Source organism: Drosophila albomicans, chromosome X (genome assembly GCF_009650485.2).
Source record: "Drosophila albomicans strain 15112-1751.03 chromosome X, ASM965048v2, whole genome shotgun sequence".
Classification (NCBI taxonomy): domain Eukaryota; kingdom Metazoa; phylum Arthropoda; class Insecta; order Diptera; family Drosophilidae; genus Drosophila; species Drosophila albomicans.
In genome coordinates, this window is record NC_047627.2 from 21,898,816 (window position 1) to 21,918,656 (window position 19,841).

A 19,841-nucleotide genomic window follows, 5' to 3' on the forward strand; every position below is an offset into this window, starting at 1 on the left:
TGAAGCCAAAGCCAGCAAAATGTTAACGACACAAACAAACCAAATACGTGTAAGATGGAAACAGATAGAAAGACAGCAAGGCAGGACGAACGAAAGAAAACAGAGCAGACAGAGCAGAGTTGAGTTGTTGGTCCGAAAAATGAAGAATAAAGTTGCCAACATTTGTCTGTCTACTGTCAAGGAGCAATCAAAAAAACTGTGTACAGTGTTAGCCACGCATGCAAATGGCCCAAAGAAGGAACGAGACAGAGAGAGAGAGAGAGAGAGCGTAAAGTACTTTCTTCAAATGAATCCATTTGTATGGACCCAGAATGGAGAATGTGCTTTGGACCATTTTGTTATGTTGACAGCGTCATAAAGGCAATAAGACTGACAGACAAAAGCTGAATAAGCTTAAAACCAGCTGGAGAAAAGTCTCGAGAGAGCAAGAATGAGGGAGAGAGAGACAACGTTGCTCATCCATAGTAGTTCAAACGTAACTTTCTTATAAGTAATTTGCCTCATGAAAATGGCCAATTTGACTGGCCAACTGGCTTAGCTGGCAGTCGTTGCAGTTGAAAGAGGGAGAGACAGTGGAGCAACGGCTTGTCTTGGTGGTATTCAAAACATGTCCACGGGGTGTCGTGAAGGGTGAGTGGGTTGAGCGAGCGAGGGAGACAGGGAGACAGTGACTGTGAAAAGTTTTGTGAAAATTGAACGCAGCGCTGAGTGGAGCTCTGCTATGCTTTGGTCTGGTATGGTCTGGGCTCATTGTTTCTAAGTTTTGCCAAGTTTTTAAATGTGGAAGCAAACACACTCAGACAGACAGTGTTAAAGCCATATCAAGTTTTCAGCAAGTTGGCAGCCTTGTAAGCGACTGACAAGCGATCGAAAGCAAACGGCGCAACCAAAAAGAGCCGAAGCACGAAAAGCAGCGAATTGTCTGCTCACCAAAAAGTTAGACAACTTAGTTCTTAAAGATACTTTTTCGTAACTTGGCGATACCGGCTTGCCGGTTTGCAAATTTATAATAATTTTGCCGTGCTGCCAACTTACGTTGAATGCAATTCTTGCATTGTTTCACTGGGCAACCAATCAATTAGTTTTGGAATAGTATATAAGTTATTGTAAATAAAAATACTTTTGTGTGGGGTTCGATGCGAAATAGATATCCTTAATATAATAATAAGAATAAAACTATAAAAAAAAACTATAGCGGAAATTTGCCTTTTTTTTAAGTCAAGACAAAAGATACTAAAGAACATTCAATCAATTGCATCTGCAATAGTATAGAAATTGTTGTAAATAAAAGAAGTTTTCAATGAAATAAATATCCCTAACATAATTCGAATATAAATAATAAATAAAATACTTTTACCTTTGTCATCAAATCGTATATTAAATATAAAAGATATACTATTTATAAATAGAATAGAAATGTAGGCATTTAGTAGTGAATAAAATACTTTTATCATTGTCAATTTCCACATTTTGTTATTGATGAATAATACAGAAAAGTCGATAAGTTTCAGCATCGCTGCCACCGCCAATAAAATTGTTATTTGTTTTATTTCTAAAGTGTTTACTCATTTACATTGTTTCTATAAGTAAGAACGTATTATTTTAAATTCATATAATTTCATTCTGCTTGGTTTTGTAATTAGCTTAGACAACATTTCGTGTACGTTCTTGTGCTATGCGTTCCACTGTGTCTTCAGCTCAGTAACATTGATATTGATGGAGTGTATGCAGCAAGCTTATGCATTGCTTTAATTGTTCACATGCAAATGAAAAAATGCAATAAAAATTTACTCACCTGGTCAAGAGCAAGAAACAACAACATCACCTCTAATGCTGTAGCTGCTATTGCTGCCTCTGTTGTTTCTGCTGCTGCTGTTGCTGCTGCTTTTGCTGCTAGTCTAGTAGCACATCTATTAATAGCTGTGGATCAGGTGGAAGCAGAGAGGCAGCTATCGATTTTCAGCATACAATATACAAAATGAGACCATCCAATGCATGTTGGAAGGCGCACACAAAAATAGTCCTGAGTACCCCACAAAGGATGTGCACGTGTCCATGTATATAAATGTGTATGTGTGTGTGTCTGTATGTGTGTGTGTTAATTTTAAAATATTGACCAAAATGGCTGAGTTCCGTTACCACTTGAGTCCATTTGTCAATTAGTTGAAATATGCAACAAAGTTTCATTGCATACTTTTCGGGGCCAGCTTGGGAGTGCGTGTATGTGTGCGTGCGATAATGTTACATTTTTAATGGCCATTAAAATTAATTACATACAAAACGCTTTTAATTATTTAATCAAATAACTGAAAAGTTTCCTCCACACTTGAAATTTATAGTGCGCTGCGAGTCCGTCATCAAATATTTAAATATTGTAGGACTTATAATGAGACCGCAAGGAGAAATCCTAAAGAGATGTGAGCAGACACACACTGAGCAGTCTTTAGACTTCATTGAGTGTGTGGATGATTGAAAATGTGACACGGATATTTTACACACGCTTATCGCCAAGTGAAAATACGTTATTTGTATTTGCGAAGAAATCACTCTTTGTTTTTTCTTCTTCTCGTATTTTTCGGCTGCAGTTCATGTTGGAGCATTAATTTTATGCATTAAATGCGTTGACAGCTTGTTTGTGGGCACGCCCACAATTGCACAAGCACAATGACAAGCACAAGCACACGGACACAAAGCTCATAGTCTGGCGAATTTTGGGTCAAAATTTAATGCACGCAATGCCACAGACACGACCGCAAAATGGTGTGACGGTGAAAGCAACGCGGGCAATCGGGGGCAACAGCAAGGATATCCGCAACACCAACAACAACAACAACAAAGAGCAGCAGCAAAAATGGCACACGGAAAGTGGCTTCGTTTCCTGCGTTCCTTACAGCCAACATCATTCATGGTCTGTGGTCCTTTTTTAGTCCTTACCATACACACACACACACACACACGGTCAAAGACAAACACGCAGAATCTGCTGCTGCCGCTCGTAAAGTGTAACAAGCTGAAAAAGAAACGAAACGCAAAAGAAAAGAAGTCAGCCAGTGAGCGAAACGATTGCAGTAACTAATTTGGATATATGCTATCAATTAAAAATACTATTTGCAATTTTCCATTTAAATAATTAAGCAATGGATTTATATATAGATAGATAATAGAGTGGAGGATAACTCAAGGTGACAATGGAAGTAAATGGAGAAATGTTGTTAAAGAGTTACTCAACTTTACTTTACTTTACTTTACTTTACTTTACTTTACTTTAATTTGCCTGCTTACAAAATAATGTTGAAAAACATTATGAACAGATTTTATTGGAAAGCAAAAGAATAATTAACTACTGTTTAAACTGAAGGCCTTCGCTGCCATTGCTTTACCAATAGCGTTAATATTAATTTTAATTATAGCTAACCTTTAAATAAATAAAAATTAACTACTGCTAACTTATTTAGTTAGTTATGCTTGCAAATGTAAAAAAGCAAGACAGGAACAGTCGAGTGTGGTTGACTATGAGATACTCGCTGCCCATGTTCATTAAATATCCTACTATACTAAATCTATTCAAATATACTAAGAATATAACACACAAATACTGAAATATACCGAAGGGTAAATATATTATATTGATATATTTCTCAATGTCAAATATACCATATAGCTCCAAAAATATGCCATATAGTAAATAATTTCGACAATTTTTATCTGATCGCAGCCAATTTTTCAGGAATCTTAAATAGTGAAGTTATTATTGTGTGTACCAAAAATTAGCTTCAAAATGTGTCTGAGATCTTACGGATTACACGGACGGACGGACGGACAGACGGACGGACGAACGGAGTTAAAGATGCCTCTTTCAGCCTCTTAAATACATTTTATATCGGCACAAAATTATAATACCCTTCTACTCTACAGGTAGCGGGTATAAATATCATTATGAAAATGTGACATCACTATTATTAGACAAAAATATTGTAGTATATCTAGCAACAAAACAAAAATAAAATCACAGCGTTAGTTAACTTTACTTTCACTTCACTTGAATTTACCTGCTTAATAAATAATGTGAAAACATTATGAACAACTTTTATGTGCGAGCAAGCAACAGAAGTAGTTAACATATTTAGTTAGTATGCTTGCAAATGAAAAATATCATTATGCAAATGTGACATCATTATTACTACGATGTCGAGGGGAGAGACAGAGACAGAGAGAGAGAGAGAGAGAGAGAGAGAGAGAGAGAGAGAGTGAGAGCACAAAGTGCTAGTTACTTTCGCCCTTGATAATGGACACTTTAAGCTGACCGGGGCGAGCAACTGATGAACAGCTGTAAATGTCGCAATCGCTGTCAAATTGCCGCGAAGCCAGGCGACGTGATTGATGATGATGATGATGATGATGATAACGAGAGGAAGAGACACTGAAAGAGAGAGAGAGTGAGAGAGTCACATTTACATACATATATGTGGAAGTAATAGAAGACAGCGAGAGCGAGAGCTTAAGTGACGTTAATTATCAGTGCTAGACGCGCCAGCTGTGAGAGACAAACTCCGCCGCTGCTGCGTTAGACCAATATTAACGAGTCAGTCAATGCACGTCATGAAATAATCTACACCAATAAATTGGCATTAAATGAAAATCAGTTTGAGTTTGATTGATGCATTCGACGACGACGCTGCTCAGAGTTGTGGCATTGACGCGCGACCACCTGAAGTTTGTTTTGATTTGCTTCGTTTCTTGTTGTGCCCCAAAATGTATGCTATTATTTTTATTACAAATTCTGGGACAATCATTTTTGGCTAAAGCTAAGTAGCAAAGCGAAGCCGTGAGCTATGACATTTTAAACTGTTTGTCCGAACTTAAATAAGAGAACTTTTTTTTAACAGCTGGATTATTACAGCAGTTGATCATAGGCACACACACACTCAAACAACTGTAAGCAGCAAGCCAGCAAGGCAATCTTTGTGAAGCTCCCCTGCCGGACCACGCCCACTTATCAGATTCGCCTTCATGAATATCTTGGTCCGCCGTCTAGTCAAACACACACCCAACATATGAAAGACATATCTCAAAATTTTTGGCAATGACTTTTTTCAGCCACATACCCAGCAACTAGACTTATTCCTTACCTTTCAACACAACTGTTTAGCAACAGTTGATCAAGGAAACTAGACAATCATTGTGAACCTCTACTGCTTCACCATGCCCACTTAGTAGATCCGCCCACTCTTGTAACTCGGTCCGCCGCCTAGTCAAACACCCACTCAGTGTATGAAAGACATAGGCTAAAATTTTTGGCAATGCATTTTTACGCACGATCGTTTACAATTTTAGTGTTAACATATTAAGAATAGGTCAGAGTGTTAAGTTACACACCAGAAATGTTAACATAACAGTCTACTGTTAACATATCGACTGTTAAAGTAAGATGTTGAGTAACAGTTGATCAAAAGTACCCTAAGTAAGCTAGGAAATGGTTGTTATGCTCGCCTCCCTAACCACGCCCACTTAACAAGTCCGCCTTCACGAATATCTTGGTCCGCCGCCTAGTCAAACACACACCCAACATACGAAAGACATACCTCAAAATTTTTGGCAATGACTTTTTTCAGCCACATACCCAGCAACTAGACTTATTTCTTACCTTTCGGCATAACTGTTTAGCAACAGTTGATCAAATATACCCTAAGCAAGCTAGGCAATCTTTTTGAACATCTACTCCTTCACCATGCCCACTTAGTAGATCCGCCCACTCTTGTAACTCGGTCCGCCGCCTAGTCAAACACCCACTCAGTGTATGAAAGGCATAGACTAAAATTTTTGGCAATGCATTTTTACACACGATCGTTTACAATTTTAGTGTTAACATATTAATAATAAATCAGTCTACTCTTAACATATCGTCTGTTAAAGAAAGATGTTGAGTAACAGTTGATCAAAAGTAGCCTAAGGAAGCTAGGAAATGGTTGTGAAGCTCGCCTGCCTAACCACGCCCACATAGTAGATCCGCCTTCATGAATATCTTGGTCCGCCGCCTAGTCAAACACCCACACAGTAAATTTTCATACCTAAATCGAAATTTTTGGCAATGCTTTTTTTAGTCACAGACTTAAATCAATTACCAGCAGCTGTTGAGTAACAGTTGATTAGAAGCACCTTTAACAAGTTGGACAATCTTTTTAGAATCGTTGTGCTTGACCATGCCCACTCAGTAGCACCGCCTTCACTAATAGTTCGGTCCGCCGTCTAGCCAAACACATCGACATATGACACACATGCAGATTTTTAACATGGCATTTTTACACATTCACAAGGGAATCGATTACCAGATGATTACCAACAACTTACTCTGTAATATATTAAATTCATTTGCTGACACAGCTGCATATGTACATTATATATTTTTTGCTTACATTATTTATTAATAATTCATTGTATAATTGCCTGAATTTATTTGTAATTGTAAATTTGGTTTTTCTGAACTTGTTTATAGTATTTTTTGCATATTCTTGTTAAATGATTAGTAGACTTGCTCTTTTTTTAAAGAATATTTTGCATATTTTGGTTAAATAATTACTTGACTTGCTGATGTTGAAGATTAAGCGAAATGAAATTAAATCCATTGATAGCTGTGAGTTATGAGCCTTGAGCTATTCATGCAATTGCCAGACACTTGAAATATGTAACCGCATACGATGTCAGACACAGAGATAGAGAGCCTGCAGGCAGCTGGTCAACTGACATAGTCTAGGACTATATATACATACAATTACTGGACAATTGAAACAGCCGACAGACATGTCAAAAGTTGCTTTATTGGTTTAGCACATACAGGAAATGGCAACTGACAAACGGAGAAGCGAAGCCAAAAGAAGACGTGAAAATCAATGATGGCAAGCCGTTGGAATCCATCTACCAAATACACCTCTCTCTCTCTTTCTCTATTTCTTTCTCTATGTGGTAGATCCTGCTAGTTGTGCTGTCTCTCCTCTGTCTATCCATCTGTCTAAGTTGTCTGCTGGCAGGCCATTTAACACACATAGAGACTTAACTAAACCATGCGGGTCTATGTAACCTGGTTTCGATAGTTGCCACCAGACACGCAGCGTTGGTGTTATATATATTATATGTATATATATCTTACACACATGTACATATCAATTCTCTTTATGTGTGTGTATGTGTGTTCACACCCACAAAAATGCCAGCGCTCCAAAAGAAAATAGAACTGATTAAATTTATGCGCTCTTTGCATATCAAATTCATAGGAAAATTCGTTGTGCTAAAAATAATGAAACTACAACACACATACACATACACACACACACACAAAATGAATAGGCACAAAGCAACCTGACCAAAAATATATATAGCATACATGCGCCTAAATACATAATACTAGTAATTGGACACGTTATTAACATAGCATATAAGAAAAATACGGTTAGACTCAGCTTGACTGTCAGTTGCTCTTGCTGAATTGCTAAAATATTGATTTTTAAAGTGCTTACACAAATATTTAGCTTATCAAATTTGACAAACTCTTAGACGATATTATAAAAAACCCTAAGGAATCTTTCTTTAGCACTTTTCTTAAACTTTCTGAATTAATTTCTTTACTTATTTCTTTAATTAAATCTCTAAGACGATGTTATACATATAAACGCGAAAGAATCGAACTGTAAAAATTTTTAATAACTTCATTTATTAGTTTCTTTATTTAATTCATTCACTAATATGTATTTCAAAAGCTGCAGAAAAATAATTCCAAAATAATTCTTAGCTCTTATTAAAATGCCAATCCAGAGTTGCTTTAAATAGAGATAAGAATGATTTGTTAATTATTTTTTCGTTTTTGTATAATTCAAAAAAAAAAAAAAAAAAACGAATGCGTACGAAAACAAAAGTAAAAAGTGGTAAGAGAAAAAGTTACTAAAATCAATATTACCTCTAAATAAAGATCTAATACAGAGCTATAAAAATTCCTTTATTTATTTTAAAACATTTTATGTCTTGATCACTGTAAATATATTGCACGCGACAAATTCCGTCAGAGAATTACCCATATACAAAATACATTTACATATATTTATAAAGTAAATACCAACTAATCTCAATATATAATATATAGCACTTTATTATTATGATTTCTTAAAATCTCCTGTAAAATTTAAAAATATCGTCAATTTTTTTCTACTCCTTTTAATAACGTAACGCAATTAAAGTTAAATTGAGATTTTATGTTTAGCGGTTTTTTTAGTCAAAATTGTTTAACGAAATTTTGTAATGTTGTGCTATTCTTAATTTCGCAGCTGAATATAAACTATATACTTTCTATACATGTCACTAAACTCGCTACTTGTACTCAACAAAACCATATTCTACAAATATACCAAAAATATTCCATAGAACTGCTAAAATATACAAGCAATACAAAATATGGTATATATTATATCAATATTTAAGTATCAACAATATTTTTATTTAGTTTTTTTTTTTGTTTCAATACTTTGCTTCCATAGTTCGAAAACTGTGCAATGATTTTGTTTGCCAGCGGCTTGACCTATGCCTTAGGCTATGCACACAATGTCGCACTCACTTGTTACTCTTGCAGCCATCTCTCTTTCTCCCCTCTCTCTCTCTCTTTCTCTCTCTAGGGTTTTTGTGTCCTTTCGCTTTTTTGTTTGTGCTAGCCCCTATAACGAGCCGCTTAAAGCAAATAACAAAAGCGTGTAATAAAACATTAGACATGAGAGTGTGCCAGACACGCAATTACCCTACGCTTGAGACTTGAATTGAATTTACTAACTCTGATAACTACTGTGGATACCCGTTGTGTTGTTGGCACTTGATGTAGGGTATTGAAATCAGTGAGCGAAGTTGCCGTGGTGTCAACGTTGTTAATGTTATTGATGTTGTTGTTCTGCCTGATACTTTTAAATTCGTGGACTCTTAGGTTCAAGTATTTGCAAATAAGTACGAAATTTTCCAAAGAATTTGGCGGCATAACAATAAGTACAACAGCAACAACCGCCACAACAACAACAGCAGCAGCAACAGCGAATGGAGGCAGTAATAACAACAACAACAACAGCAACAACGGGCAACGGGAACAAAACCAGACACAAGACAAGACAAGACACGACAAGACAAGACAAACAAGGAGCAAGCAGCGTAATTGTATGGCTCTTGTGTCACAATACATTTTTCTGTATATGTGTATGTGCCTGTGTGTGTGTGTGATATGCGTAATTATATACATATACACGTATATGGTATGTGAATGTGAATGTACTCATGTGGCGTATACGTATTATAAGAAAGGCATTACAATACGCTACGCACCGTCACGTCGAGCATATCAACATCAGGGTCGTTTATATGCTTGTGTAGGTGCCAGCATACAGGGTGTTTCATATTAATACATATTTTAGTATTTTAGTAGTATAAAACTTGTACCTTTTATGCCAACTTAAGTTAGTGTGAATAAAATACACAATTATGAATTCAAATACAGAATTAAAAAATAACAAATAAGTAAGCTATAGTCGAGTATGCCTGACTGTGAGATACCCGCTTCTCATTTCCAATAGAAGCAAAACATTTCTGAATTTGATACAATATCAATATACTAAATATAGTGTTTAGTATATTTCTAAATTTCTTTCTGTGAAATAATTAGGTATATTTTAAAAATAATAATAATTTCAGTAAAACCATTTTATACAAATATACCACAGGCTATACTTCGTATACTGATATTGAACTACACTCAAAATATACCAGACAACTTGTCAGGCTAAAAAAAATTGGTAAAATTGTGATATACAAAATATAGAAATCGCAAGGAATATTTTTAAATCACTAGTGATTTTTATTAGCATATGCTAATATTGTAATTTCTTACCCAATAATAAATATTTAGAGTTGTATTTATTTGTTATAAGAGATGTGAGAGCAATGTACAAAAACGTTGCGTATACGTAATGTGTGAGTGGCCCTGTATTATGTGTGTGAGTGTATGTATATCGCATTCATATGCTATGTTCTTACGCTCTGTGTTTGTGGGCGTGTTGAAGACGAATGTCATTTCCACGCGACTTCCGCTGGCAACAACTTGGCTCCTTGTCTGCTTCTTTCAGTATCCACCCAGCAGCAGCCATTGAAAGAGTGTATCAGTGTGTGTGTGTGTGTGTCTGAATGTGTCCTGCATTGCGTTCATTTTGATAGCATACTTTCAGGCTGGTTTACCCGTTTCGCTCGCTTGTCATTACTTGGCAATGGCAGCAACAGCCACAGCCACAGCAACAGCAACAGCGACGTCGACAGCAACAGCAACAGTTGCTGGCATTGTTGCTGATGTTGTTCGCATTGTTCGTTTGTTCGTTTTATTATTGTTTTCCATTTTTACAACCATTTTTATGTGCTGGCATTTGCCGATGGGCCGCCTTGGATGCCAAATGCGACTAAACCAGCCCAGACATATTATGCAAACACATACACAGACACACATGTATAGTAGCTATATATGTGGTATATGTATATGTACATTATATATTCCAACTTGTTGCTCTTTCATTTCAAGTCTTTTGAGGGCAACTTTAACCTTTCCCCTCGCTCGTGTGCTTGTGTGCAACAAAGTGAAGCGCGGCCAAGTAATCAAGGCAAGCGTTTATGTGCATTTTAAATGTTAACGTTTACAATTTGTGCCCCCTTCTTTCTCTCTCTCCGTTCTGTAATTGTAACTGCGTGTAACTGAGACGCTAACTGTGAATGCAAATGTAAATGTAAATGGAAATGGAACTGGAACTGTAACTGCCACAGATATTATTCGCCTTGTCCTTGAACCGACGCGCGCGTGTCCAAATTCAATTTGCAACTTCTACACCAACAGCCAAAAAAAATGGAGGCCAACATTTTGAATTGCGAAATTTGTGAAATTGTAAATTCTCTTTGATTTATTTTATGTGATGATGTCCCTAACATATTTCTTATTTAACTGATTCGACAGCAGCAGCATCAGCAGCAAAGATGGCAACAAAACTTTTTACATTTCCCCTTCTTACTTTAACTTATGCTTAAGTTTTTTTTTTTTGGCGAAACTCCACGGGGAGCCGTCTCAGCGATTCCTTCGTGTACCTGATTTCTGAGCATCAAAAACTTTGTTTATTACGCAGTTTACTCTCGCAACCCAGACAAAATATTAGCAACATTTCTCATTAATGCGTCGCAATTTTGATTGCCAAGTCATAGAGCAAGTTGTCTAAGACTAAGACGAGACTCCCCAAGGAGTTGAGATTCTGTGATAAATTAGTGATATTTCATAGAAGGAAACTAATTCATTCAGCAGGAATTTAACAAATTGTTTGCACACAGACACACACACATTTTGCCGTGTTACGCATTTAATTTAATTTTTCGAAATTGACAAACAAGCTGTAGCCAATTAAATCTGTGTAGCCAACATAAATGGTTCACAACAACAACAACAACAACTACAAAAACACTATTCAAAATACGTCAAAGAATGCGAACTAAAAATCAATGCCACAGGGGAGCAATAAAAGATAAATATGTGTGATGGTGGACAAATTGGTTAAACTGATTAAGTGACTGACTAACGAAATAAATGGATATTACAAAATGGCAAATTAAATTAGAGAGCAAGTATGTGATATCAAATTACCACAAATTTTAGCCAAAAAACCGGTTTGTGCTGAAATTTAAAGGGCAATTTAAAGGTTTTATGCAAGTCGTGTGTGCTTGACTTTGAGAGTTTTTGCAAGAGTTGAGATGCCATCAATTAGAATCAATCAATTAGTGTGCATAATTAAATTGCTCATTAGGCGAGTCGAAGCATCGACAACAACAACAACTTCTTTTCCCCCTTCACCCAATTCATTCTCATTGTCTTGGCTGTGGCGCCCACAATCATGTTTACATGCTGCTGCTGATTCAGAGTACCAATTTCAGCTTGCCAGATTTATGCCCCCTGCCGCATGCCGCGTGCCACATGCCACATGTGTGTGTTTACATTTGCAGCTGCCTCCCATTAATTGCTGCGTATCTGTTGTCGTCTTCGTTTCTGATTGATTCCTGCTGTGTTCTGTCTGTTTCTTCATCTCTTCGCCCACATTTTTTTTCCCCATTGTTTTGTTAGATTCTTTTTGTGTTGCGTGCCTTTGTTTCTTGACCTGACAATCGAATTGCCTTTTTCATTTTCGGCCAAGATAAATACAAACAATTAAGACGTTGCTCGACTAGCGAAATACTTCAATTGTCGAACTTCACAAACTCAGCTGCGCACACATTAAAATTTACCTTTTAATCCGGGGTATAACAAATTACCAGCCCTGGCACTTTATGTGGCCTTAAGTTGTGCACATTTCATGCCACCTTAACAATTTTATTTACCTGCCTCAGCTCGCTTTTGGCTCAGCTTCAGCTTCAGCTTCAGCACTGTGACTGACTCTGACTAAATACCTTAATGCTCCCTGGGGCGCCGCTCAATGGAGAAGCATTTAAAGTGCCATTGTGAGTCGCATAAGAGAGCAAAGTGCAGCTCGGGCACAGAGCGAGCGAGGTCTGAGGCCATTATATGAGCCTCATATAAGTGCTGCCGCCTTGGCTCTGTTCATGCTCTTCATGTTCATCATCATCATCTACTGTAGCAAGAGCAGCCGCATCATCATCATCCGCATCATAATAAGCTGGTCCAGTGTGGAAAGTGTCAAATTCAATTATGCTCTCGCACAAGTCTCCAACTTTTTGCTTTCACAACTCGCAACTTTTCACAATCTGTGGCAAAATGTGCAGAAAAACCCAAAACTATTTGCAACTTGTTTCTGTCTATTTCTCTTTTCTTTTTTTTTTTTTTTTTGGTCTGTTGCATTGTTCTCAGTTCACAAACTGAACGGAAATTCACAAAATTTGTCTAGTCAGTGAAAAATACTATAAACTACCGTCGAATGCGTATCGCTTTGCATTATAATTAAATGGAACGTGAAGCGATGGGTTAAGCGACTGCTTCGAATTGAGCTCAGTTGATAAAATTAATGAGAGTTTTTCCGCCATTTGCAATATGAATGTGTGTGTGGGGGTGTGTGTGTGTGTGTCGGCACATTAATCAATAAAATAAGACGACAACAACAACACAGATATGAACATGGCAAGAGAAATCAACTTGAGTCGCAGCATAACTCGTTTGTTGCTTGGGGGTTTGCGTTATCACGCATACGCAGCGTTGTACCTACAACTCGCATTGCGCGTCTGTGTGTGTGTGTGTATGTGCGTGTATAAATGGGAAGTGCAGTCGAGAACCAAGAGCTGCTCTCAAATTATTTGCCATCAAATTCTATTGATTTATTAATGCCGCTCATCATTCGACAGTTTTTGCCATAAAGTTGCCAAGCTTCGCCTCGCCTCGACTCGTATCGAATTCAGCTGCTGCGCTGTTGAGTGGTGTGCCCACATCGGGCACATTAATATCACAAAATGTCTCAATAAAAATCAATATCAAATATATTTTGTGCTTTATGGCTTTATTAAAGGCATCACCGTTTTGTACTCAAGATATGCGCAAATAAAAAACAACGAAGAAAGAAAGCTGAAGTCGAGTGTGCTCGACTGTGCGATACCCGTTACCAAATCAGTGAGGCATTATTCTTAAAATATACTAAATTAATATACCACAAAACTACTAAAATATTCCAATTGTTATATTTGTTATATTGATATTGTTTTACATTCAACATATACCAAAGATTATATTCGGTATGTAAATATAGTACTACATTTAAAATATACCATAAAATACAAAATGTACCAGAATGTCAGAAAAAACATCAACGTTTTGCATTAATAACTTCTACGTGAATCATAAATACTGTTGTGGTTATTATATTATATTATATACCAAAAATCTAGCTTTGAATTTACGCTTATTTTTCGATTGTTATCGATTTGCATGGCAATGATTTGATACACACTTGATATACGTGCAAACATAACATAAACTGTGGAAAAAAAGATAGCTCCATCTCTTCTATTCTCTGAGATCTGGGAGTCGCTATATCGTCTCTGCTATATATACTTTTTAGAATCGTAGACGCCTCCTCCTGCCTGTTACGTATAATTCCCACCAACATAAAGTTATATGTTAATACCCTACTACTCTATGCGTAGCGGGTATAAAACGAGAAAAAACAAATACGATTCGATTGCCAAGATGCCTTAAGGGCGAAGCGTTGGACCAAGCTGTCACAATTGGAATATAGGAATATACATATATATATTTGCTTCTTTTTTTTGTGTAAATGCTAATTTAAATATTCGGGGGCATTTTATGAGGTAACCTGGGAAACATTACAGTTCAGTTGCTTGGGCATTTTCTCTTCTACTTTTTATTATTATTATGAGCTTTTTTCATTTCAATTTTAATTGATTTCATGGAAAACTGTTGTTTTTGTTTTTGCCAGACGTTTTTAGATATTACTCGTTAAATTAAATAAAATCAATATGTTCTTTATAATGAACAAATTATGAAGAGTATGTGTCCAAAATACTCTGGCATTTATTATAGTTAATAGCTGACAAATAATTATGTTAATGTGCAGCACTACTTTGATAAACTATTTAACACATTATTGTTGAAATCAAAGAAAATTCAAATTTAGTATACGATAAACAAATTGTTTAAAATTTGAAAGCTTGTTTATGTGCTTGCCACACTTTTAATTGAGATCGATGGCAATGTCAGGGATTATTTGCCTTTTCATATTTGTAAATCCCATAATAATATTGTCTTTGCCCTTAAATTGTTAAGCTTGTGTGCTCAAAATTGAAAGGACATGAACGTAAACCTAAACCGCACACACACACACACACACACACACACTTTTACACATACATATTTTTGGGTGAAGTGTCATCTAACAATGCGAGTTTTTGTTGATTTTCGCAATGTGTTGAAAAGTTCTTGAAATAGTTTTGTGCATACTTTGAGGTCGTCAGACAGCTCATTTGGCTTGCACGCCCGAAAGTATGCTTCATAATTTTAATAATTCATTAGGTAAAACAATTTTTGGCTTTGCTACCCAAATTGACTTTGAGTGGCAAGTGAAGTTGACTAGCTTTTGCAGCCATTGTTCTTCACATTTCACCCCCTCTGTCTCTCACTCCCTCTGTTGTCTATGGCAAGTTGTTGAACCCATTTACTTTAGTTGTTGCCGTTGCAATTGTTTGTTGCTTTTGGGGTTTTCGGTTTTTGGGGTTTTGTCATCGTGTGTAGAGAAGTATGGGGAATGTTTTTTGACTTTTACACGTCGTTTGCCGTATCTATGGGAACTCTGACATTTAGCTGTTTGTTGTTCGGTTGCCAACAAGTTTTTGGCTTCTACAACAAATGCATATGTGCCAGAGAGGGAAATTTGAACTGTGGCTTTTACTCTATCTTTAAGTTGAATTGATTTCGAGCAAAAAAAAAACATATTTACACGCTACCTATTTTGAGTAAGAGCAAAATAGTGCGGCATGAATTTTATATACGAAACAAATACTGAGTGATATATATATTATATTTCGTTGTTGCTTTAAACACGACTTAATTACTGGCGCATTGCCAGTTAATCCTAGCTTAAAGTAATTCTGCAGTCTATGTAGTATATAATCTGCCGCATTGTATCGCACTTTCAGCTTGCCACATTAAAGTTGCCATTGTGTTGTTGCCAGGTGAATCCCCTGCAGCTTTCACTTAACTGCAATGCAATGCCCACACACACAACACACACATAGACACACAATATCTTGACTCGCGAGCTCAACTCGACTCGACAATGATGCCCCAAGTAGAGCAATGCAAGAGAGCAATGCGATGGCAGTTGGACGGATGCTGAACAATGAAGGAGGAGGATCGTCATGTGGGTCTGTTTGTGCAGCTGCCGTTTGGCTTGAGTCAATATACCAGCATTCGCACTCTCACTCGTACTCCGACTCCGACTCGGACTCCTACATTGTACACACTTGTGTTACACACATGTTTACGAGCGAAATACCCAGCGAACAAAATACGAAAAGCGATTGTTTTTTTTACCTGACAACTTGCTAAATATAATGTGAATAAATCGTTTTAGAATATTTAATTTGTTTGTCAATTGAAATATATATTTCTATGAATTTTGTTGCACATTAATAATGATTTTATTTCACTTATTCGCTTTGATTTATTTTATACTCTTTTTAACTCTCGCTTGTTGGGTTTAATGTGTCGTTGCCTGTGTGTGTGTGTGTATGTGTAACCCACATTCAGTTAGCCAGCGCATTCTTTTGTAGCATACTTTTGAGCGTCGCTCGAATTGTTCAACACTCAAAGTGACTATTATTGCAATATAGCTATGATTGAGTGCTTCACTCCGACCAGACGGACGCATTCGCAAACATATTATCAAAGCAATGGTTGTGTGTGTGTGTGTGTGTTTTTTTTTTTTTTTTGTCGATTCAAATGAGCGCAAATAGTTTGTTAGTTTAGTTAACAAACCTGAAAAATGGATTGTACATAGGGAAAATTTACTCAGATACATGTGTACAGTTTAAAATTTAAATTCACTTTATTTGTAGATTTTATTATTGTTGAAATTACCAAAGCTATTGTGGCAGCTTTAAGTGAATGTAGTTATTTAAGTATCAGCGTTCCAAATACATTTTAAGATATATAATTAATTGACTTAAGACTTATTAAGTAGTTGAAATAAAGTACCATAACAGCACATACATATCATTAAGATATAATTACTTTAATTCGATAATGATTTTGACATTGTAGTAACATTTTTTTTTGCTTTATTCTTTCTCTTTGCAGAAGCAGCAAAATAAGTGCATGCAAAATCGAACTGATGTCGCTGCGAATTGAGCTGCTAATTGAGCTGTAGCTTAAGTGGGCGTGGCTGTATTCATGATGCGACTGGCGAAGTTGACACAAAGTTTTACGCTTAAAAATGCGTCGCAAAAGTGCACGGATCAAACGCACGCCAAGGTTGAAAAGAGAGTGATGAGAAAGAGAGACAGAGAGAGAGAGGGAAATGTGGGGAAACTAGTTATCGAAAACTGAAACTGAACTCAACTCAGCGTTTCTTTTTATTATTTTATACTTTTATTATGACTATTGTTTTAGTGCAGTTGCAAGTGTTTACTCATTGCATCTCCATATATTCATATGTATTTTATGCAGCGTCACGGCAGCAGCAGCAGCAACGGTGCAGGCCAGAGCATTGGAAGCGGCGGGAACGTTAACGGCCTGGCGGCCACGGCGGCGACTGCAGCAGCAACAACGAGGAACGGCAGCAGCAGCACGAACACCAGCGGCGGCAGCAGCCACAACAACAGCAACAGTAGCAACAGTAGCAACAGTAACAGCAGCAACAGCAGCAGCAGCAACAGCAACAGCAGCAAACGTAAATCAAAGCCGCGAACAAAGTGCTTCGGTGGCACAGTGTTTCGCTGTTGCCTACCTTGTCGCGGGGGCGGCTCCGCAGCCCCCGCCACAAGTCCGCCCCAAACACCCGCGCAGACTCCGGACGAACTGCTGAAGCCCAAAGCACAGACACAACAACAGACACAGATACAGAGACAAGGAACAACACCGCAAACCGATTTGCTGACAGACAACGAGCAACCAGAAAAGCAATCACAAGAGCAACAGCAACAACAACAGCAACAATTGCTGGACATTGAGACAGAGGAACCGTGCGGCATTGCGGGTGAGAAGAAGCATTCGTTAGCGGATACGATTGGCACATCGGTGACAACGCCCATATCCCTGAAGACGCTCATCAACGACGTTGACGAGGACTTGGAGCATCCGTTGAGCGCTGCCGATATCGCAGCCGCAAGTTTGGCCAGCGGCTTGGTTGCCCGACGCGCCGAACCGGAGACACTCAGTGACGCCAGCGTATCGCCCACCGTTGTCGTCTTGCAGCTGTCGAGCACAGTGACAGCGAGCATAGCGCCCAGTCTAACGCTGCCAGAAGCAGCGAGCACTCTGACGACAAGCGTTACGACAACACCCTCAGCAGCAGCAACAGCAGCAGCCACAGCAGCAGCAACGCTGTTGTCCACAACTAGTAGCAGCGTCTCCCCCACGTCGCCGTCGCCCAGTGGCGTTTATAGTGCCAATCAGCAGGTAACAGGCGGCAGCACAGCAACAACTAGCAGTAACAGTAACAGCGGCGGCGGCGGCAGCAGTGGAGGAGCAGCAGCAACAACACAGCAGCAACAACAACAACAGCAGCAGCAGCAACAGCAACGTTGTAGTTGTCAGCCACAGACATCACCATTGCCGCACATCAAAGAGGAGGAAGAATCCGAGCAGCAACAATTGCAACAGGCAAACAATCGCCAGGCGGCAAACAACAGTCCCATCAAGGGGCTCGAGGAACCGCTGCCACCCATCACAATAGCCGGAGCTGGCTATTGTGGCAGCTGTGAGAGTGTTCATCAGTCGTCGGGTACCACCTCATCGTCGGCAGCAACAGCCGGAGGCGGCGGAGGGGGCAGTTCACAACCAGAATACGTTGGTGCATCGACGCCATCGCCACGCATCAAATTAAAGTTCCGTAAACCGCATAAATCGTGCTGGTCGCGCATTGTTCTTGCACCGATTGGCAGCAGCAACAGCGGCACTGGAGGCGGCGGCGGTTCGTCATCGGCAACGGTTATTGGCAGCAATTCAAACGAAACTTTAGCTTCCAGCGGCAGCACCGGCAACACAAATACCACCAACAACAGCAGCAGCATCAGTGTTGCTGCACATCATCGCTTGGCATCATCATCGGCATCGGCACTCGCCTCGCATCCCAGCAACTCGCAGCTGCTGCCCACCAGCAAAATGCAGGCCGAACAGGGTTCTATTGGGGATCTGCAGAAGTACCACAGTCGCTATCTTAAGAATCGGCGTCACACCTTGGCCAATGTTCGGTAAGTTTGATCACGACATTTACAATTAAACTACATTTAATTTATTATTAAAAACAGTTCAAAGCAAAGCTTACAAACTATAGAAAAAATAGACATAAACATTTATATCATTATAATAAAATTGGGAGTAGAACAATTTATGGTCAATACTTATTATCAACAACAATTTACAAGCATTATCGTATTTTGTGGAGTTGAAAAAATTTGAGTTTTATTGCATTATATTCTCTTCTAATTAATTCATATTGAATATATTTCAATTTTTATTAATTTGACATTTAATTGAAATGATCCAATTTTATTAACATTCTTATAATTTCAAACAAATATAATTGTAAATAAATTCAAAATAAAGTAAAGAAAGAAGATTTAAAAGAAAACATTAATAGTTAAAGTTCCACTTGCTTGAGGACGCATTTGAAATTCATTTTAAATGGCAATTTAAATAAATTAAATTATAAGAATAAAATTTGCGTAATTTCAAGAAGAAAATTTAATTTCAAGTAAAAAATACTAAAAAAAACTGTTAAAGCACAAAATCAGATTTAACAGAAAATATATTATTCGGCTTGTTGATGCATTTTGAATGTTTTCCTTAATCTTCGTGTTTGAACCCGCTACAAAATTGAATAATCGCTTTTCATAGCTCTGAAATATGCAGAGTAAATTTGGCATTGACTTGTCACAGAAACTCTTGAACCTCAATTTGAACATGACTCTAGATATCTGTTTGCTCAACAAATAAATCAACACAACGATTTATTTATTTGTCTAACCAACAGCAATTGAAAACAAGATAGTAAAACAATATTTAATTTGACATATAAATTAAGTAAATGGAAAAATTATTCAGCAAATAATTAAACAGTTAA

The 19,841-nt window shown here is 37.7% G+C and overlaps 1 protein-coding gene across 5 annotated transcripts in view; it reads left to right on the forward strand.

Moving 5' to 3' along the window:
* Positions 1–19,841, forward strand: part of LOC117573400 (cAMP-specific 3',5'-cyclic phosphodiesterase) — a 249,471-nt gene that overhangs the window by 73,075 nt on the left and 156,555 nt on the right. For 2 of the 5 annotated variants that reach the window (XM_034256605.2, XM_034256621.2), the window contains exons 1-2: positions 16,884–17,029; positions 17,225–18,969. In XM_034256605.2, coding sequence (XP_034112496.1) covers positions 16,949–17,029; positions 17,225–18,969 — 1,826 coding nt within the window. In that variant the 5' untranslated portion in view covers positions 16,884–16,948. Of the gene's footprint in view, positions 1–16,883; positions 17,030–17,224; positions 18,970–19,841 lie in introns of those variants that run through there. The other 3 variants (XM_034256612.2, XM_052003450.1, XM_052003465.1) reach the window with 2 other exon arrangements.